The sequence below is a fragment of the Gymnoscopelus microlampas genome (genome assembly GCF_963454915.1).
Source record: "Gymnoscopelus microlampas genome assembly, chromosome: 21".
NCBI lineage: Eukaryota > Metazoa > Chordata > Actinopteri > Myctophiformes > Myctophidae > Gymnoscopelus > Gymnoscopelus microlampas.
Genome location: NC_139958.1, coordinates 19,155,353 through 19,161,352, shown reverse-complemented (window position 1 = coordinate 19,161,352; position 6,000 = coordinate 19,155,353). Strand labels below are relative to the sequence as shown.

The 6,000-nt window shown below is 41.7% G+C and overlaps 1 protein-coding gene across 1 annotated transcript in view; it reads right to left on the bottom strand.

Annotated features, from left to right (window-relative positions):
* astn2 (astrotactin 2) overlaps positions 1–6,000 on the bottom strand; it is a gene marked incomplete at both ends in the record, with an annotated part of 637,213 nt that overhangs the window by 384,535 nt on the left and 246,678 nt on the right. Inside the window, one exon of the mRNA XM_084047140.1 lies at positions 5,528–5,695. Within this exon, the coding sequence (XP_083903266.1) occupies positions 5,528–5,695 (168 nt within the window). The remainder of the gene's footprint in view (positions 1–5,527; positions 5,696–6,000) is intronic.

Sequence of the window (6,000 nt, the reverse complement as noted above, 5' to 3'; positions counted from 1 at the left end):
CAGTGTAGTTCCACGGATACAGCATCGGCCAAAACCGACTATTCTTCTGCAGATGCCACAAGTTTACAAACACCACACTCCTCCAGTAGTACTCACAGAATATGAAGGATGACAATGTGCTATAGGTCATAAAATAACCTATATAATGGTTATTGTGAAATGGCAAAAAGTCTACTTCAACAGCCTGATCAAAACTTCAATCAATGCCTGCTCCTCCAAAACACGCACGCACGCACGCACGCACGCACGCACGCACGCACACACACACACACACACACACACACACACACACACACACACACACACACACACACACACACACACACACACACACACACACACACACACACACACACACACAGAGAAGATTGGAATCATTCTTCGATCTCTAACATAATCCCTAATTCATGCTCCATCATAAAATGGTGTCACACAGTCATTTTGCCAATCTGCAAGCTGACAACATGTCACGGATGTGACTCGTTGTGAGCTTGTACATCGGCTATTTGCCATGGATATTTGCCGTGGATTTGGCATGCAACACCGACGTACGGCAAAGTAAAAGTCAGGCTTAACCTCCCCCCACCCCTGCCACACACACATTCTTTTCTCCTAAAAGGAAACACTTGCCCTCTAAACCCTCTGTTATCCCCTGATATACCATCTAGAGCCCCTTTCTATCCGTCTCAGCAGACTCTCAATGAGTTTCTGCGGACGCAGCAGAACTCATTGGAGTGTGACAACCCCATTCCTCCACTTCACCTTCAGCTTTTTTTATGAAGGGATAACCTTTACTGTTTACTTAGCTGTGCACTAATTCATCATCGTTCATGATAACTCACTTTTTGACAGCACACTTGGAGGTCCGAGGGGGTCCTTGAAACATTTTCCGTTGGGGCGAAGTTGTTTAAACTAAAGCTGTGTCACAGACAACAAGACTGGAATGGCGTCGCCCACACAAACGTGACCCGGTCTAAATGTCACCGTTGGCAATTAGCCCGGTGCTAACTGCATCAAGCTTCAAGGATTTTAGTGTCAACATGCTTACTAAACAACTGCTACAACATTTAACCCTTTAAGACCTGCATGAGGCCGATTCTACAAAATGTCTTCTAAATTCTACCAGTTTTTGGGAAAAAAAACGTATGTTACTATGTCAGTGGTTCTCAAACATTTTCATGTCAAGGACCCCAAAATGTATATGCATTTGGCCATGGACCCCCATCTCAAAATACTTTGTTCCAGGGACCCCCAGAAGCAAAGATTTGAGTTACAAATGTTCGCTTTATATATATATATATAAAATATATATATATATTCAAAGTTTTGCACAGTTTCACAATTTAAAAAAAATTGCAGATCTACAAGCTCATAGCGCGGCACTCGGTGCCACGCTATGAGCTTGTATATCTGCTATTTTTTAATAGCCAAAAGTGTGAACTAATGCTTTCGAGCACAAATCTAAAAATGACCAGGTCTTAATGGTTTAAGGCAGTGGAATTCTTGCACATACAGCTTCCTCAACATTGTGGATAAATAATAGTACCCTAAGTAGTAAATCAAAATAAAATAAAACAGAATAGAGTACAATATCATTGTTTGTGTGTGTGTGTGCGCGTGTGTAGGGGGGGCACCTCAGGATGCTTGAGGGCTTCACATCTGATATCTACGATCATGCCAGACAAACGCCTTAAAAATGAAACACTACGCACGACCAACTGCATATTATGGAGGCTACTGTCACCCGGGACGGCCAACTTCACTGGCTCGGTCACGTCACCAGGGACACCGACAGATCCCCTCCCGCGTAAAGTGCTGTACGACCCGTAACATTTTGGCCGCTATAGCTTGGCAGGGAGGGAGCATAAAGACCAGCCGTTGACTGTCATGAAGAAGTGCGGCACCTGTGTGTCCAGCCCAGCCTGGAGGAGACTGGCACTCTCAACGCTCCATCTGGGGGGACATGCAGCTCTGCCAACAAGGACTGCATAACTGCATAAGTATCTAGGTCAGTGGTTCTCAAAGTGGGGTCCAGGGACCCTTAAGGTTCCTTGAGGGGGTTCTAAAATGGACCGTTACAGACATGCGACTCTGAGAGAGTACACACATGGAATGGCATTAGTACACTCTCAGACTGAGTCATGGCTGTCCTTGAAACTAAAGAGTTTGAGAACCACTGATCTAGGTGATCGATGGACTAGGAAATGTGAAGAGACATAAAATCAGTACCACAGACACACACCCCCCAGGCAGTGCTTTCACCTGTTCTGTGTGTGGCAGACAGTGTGGATCACACACTGAGCTCCACAGTGCACATCAAGAGTAGTGGTGTAAAGTAACTAAGTAAATTTACTCAACTACTGTACTTAATTTTGAGGTATTTATTTTACTTTACTAGAGTATTTCCAATATTCAATACTTACATCTACTCCACTACATCTCAGAGGCAAATCTTGTACATTTACTCCACTACAATGATTTGAAAACTTTAGCTACTAGTTACTTACTAGATTATTACAAAACAAAAAAAATCATTGTAAAAATTAGGGATGTCCGATTTTATCGGCCTCCCGATATTATCGGCCGATATTAGCATAAAAATTGATATCGGGAAAATATCGGTATCGGTTTTTGAAAAAAAAAAAGAAATTTTTTTTTTTTTTTTTTTTTTTTTTTGCTTTATAAATAAGTTACAGGAGTTCTTACTGTATATGGTGTGTGTGATATGACATTTGAGCTTACCCTAATCACAATAATCCCCGCATATATCGGTATCGGTTGATATCGGTATCGGTAATTAAGAGTTGGACAATATCGGTATATCGGTTATCGGTAAAAAAGCCAATATCGGACAACCCTAGTAAAAATTATAGCCGATCTACAAGTTCAGCCAATCTACTGTACAAGCTCACAATGCATCGCGATGCGACGCATTGTGAGCTTGTAGATCTGCCATTTTCAAAAGATTTGTATACATTTTATACATTTGGAAAATTCTGCATAATGAGTACTTTTACTTTTGGTACATTTCTGCGTGCGTGCGTGCGTGCGTGCGTGCGTGCGTGCGTGCGTGCGTGCGTGCGTGCGTGCGTGCGTGCGTGCGTGCTTGTTCGCACGTACTGTAAGTACGTGTCTGTGTGCATGCTTGCGTGTCGTGTGTGTGTTCATCTATGAGAGTTGCAGTATGAGAATGTATTCATCACTTATGCGTCTATATTAATCAGAACTCTGCATCTTTCTGTTTGAGTTCAGTAGGTAATTAGATTAATCAACCGATTTTATTTAGATTTTTTACGATCTTGGCAATAATTGTGTGTTTGCAGTGTGTCGACTCAACCATAATGTTCTGGATAAAATGCTACAATTAAACTGTTCACCAGAGGGAGGAATAAGTTATACATGTCGGGAACTTGCATGGAGTTTGGCAGAACAAATCTTTCACTGGGAAATGTGTGTATAATGCAAGTACGAGTCCTGTGCTGCAATTATACGTACAATTGTGTATTGTTGGTGGGAGGAAGACATAGCTCTAAAACATTTACCTGCACAATGATGATTTCATTTGGGCTAGGTAATGCACTGCGATCATCCATTTACTCTAGCTTCTGACCAAGATACCGTGCATTTTCCGCAGATAAGGTAGAAAATATCAAATTAAATATATGTAAAGTTTGGACTTATTTACTTGTTTGAATCATACCATTAGGTTACATGATAATACATAGATAAAAATAAGGCTCTTTTTAAGGCTTCAAAACCTGAAAAGTGGCCAACACTAATTATTGGCCCCCTTAAGAGAAAATCTATTTGGCAATAATCAGATCAAGACAGCATTTTACTCATTTTCTCTCATGGTGGTCCTCTCTGGCTTTGAGCCTGTGTGTGCCCTCGCCCACACCCATCCTCTTTAATCTTTGTGTGTAACACTTTATTGCAATTGATTGAAACTTTTTTTGCTGTGAGTTCCATTTTAATTCTAATGTGAGAACGCATTATTGTGAAGTCTTGAATATTTCACCTTTAATGCTGCTATAAAATGTATCAAAATAAAAGTGTGAATGAAGGTGTGTGCAGGATTGGGGGTACATCAGTCCAGTCTGGATGTATAGAAGGGGGTGTGCTGCCTCTATAGAAACAGTCCGCACTCAAAAGGTGAATTTTCTTTTAACTTTATTATTTACTGCAGCAGCAGTCTCGGACAAACGGACACGTTTCGGCTCCTAAGGCTTTCATCAGCATTAAACGCTGATGAAGGCCTGCGTAGCCGAAACGCGGACTGTTTCTATAGACTGTTTCACTGAGAGTCTGCACCCCTCTATCCTTCTCTGAAACTACTGACAGTAGATAGAACACGCTCAGCTCGGGACCTCTATCCCCTAGTATTTGGATGAACCGATTATTAACAACCTAATGCATTTTGTATGTGAGAAAACGGTTGGAAAAAATACGAAAGTCAAAACTCACCGAAGTTACACCACTACTGTAAAAGAAACACAGGTTCTTTGCCAAGTTGGCAAATAACTTGTGTTTGCAATGCCAAGATAGACCAACCTACAGTAAACACCACATTGGAGGTGTTTGGCAATGCAGATCAGCACTTTACAAACAATTAAAATACACCATGCACCATACAGTTAAATAAGGTTCCATAATAGTGCAGCACTGGTGGACCCCCTCTCATGCTGTAGTCCAAAACGTATGGGTCAGAGCAATTACCGAAACGTACAGCCACAGGAACCAAGGAACAGCTTTGAGAACCTACAAGATGGGACAATATATAATTGGACCATAGCCTGTCAAACAGTAGAGGATGTAAACAGGTACGACATCAAGGTGTGTGCATTATAAACATAATGCAGTGACCTTGGTTGCCATTCCCATTTCTTTTGGACATATGGACTTGCTGAATAGGCTGGCATTCAACTCGTAAAAAATAATAACACTACAGTTACTCTCGCTGTGTTATTATGACTCATTCGAAATCTGCAAGGTTGCAGCCAAAATTATAATGACTTGTCCTCTACCACAAATAAAAACTGTACCACCTCCATAACCTCTGTATACTGTAAAACCATCTAACATTACAGAAACTTAGACTTGCTTTTGACTGATAGGAAATCAACAGAGAAGCTCGGCACACCCAAAAAAAAAGGGAACTGTATTGCAATTATTATAATCTTCTGTTATGGAGAATATAAGCGGAACAAGTAGGCCTATTAGTCTTGCCAAAGTTTTAAAATGGTATTGCGAAACCCTTTCGGCTTCAGAGGCGCAATAAATGCAGGTGACTCTACTGTATCTCCCGGGCCTAAGAGAACACTTTTATGGGAAGTGAGCCACACAATCATACAGTACAAATATAATAACACCATAAAACATGTTAGAGAGAGTGTGTGTGTGTGTGTGAGTGTGAGTGTGAGTGTGTGTGTGAGTGTGAGTGTGAGTGTGAGTGTGAGTGTGAGTGTGAGTGTGAGTGTGTGTGTGTGTGTGTGTGTGTGTGTGTGTGTGTGTGTGTGTCTGTACCAACCTGTGTCCTGGTCACAGAGCTGTTCACATGGCTCGGTGGTCCTCTGGCCACAGTAGTCCCTGATCCACTGGGTGGACGCGTTCGTCTGATAGTACAGGGTTAACTTGGCCGGGTTCAGCCAATTAGAAACATCCAGGAAGCTGCCCATGCTCACCACAAAGCTGCTTCCTGAAAAAAAAAGAAAAGAACCCAAAACATTTCAACCAAAATTATTTCCCCATAAGAAATACTCTGACTGATGGTCAAAGGTCTGAAGACACCATTACAGAATAAATTGCAAATTACCGACGTGTTGCTTGTTCAGTCCATTTTTAATCCACCTCCTGTCAGTATTTAAATGAGCAATTGGTAATTAAGGCTTGTAACGAGGATATCGACGGTATATCCTTCGTAAGTGGGGCAAGGAAAGGACTATAGAGGCAATAGGTTTTCACAAACCAGCCAGTTAACAACAGTATGAAAGAGGACGCTCG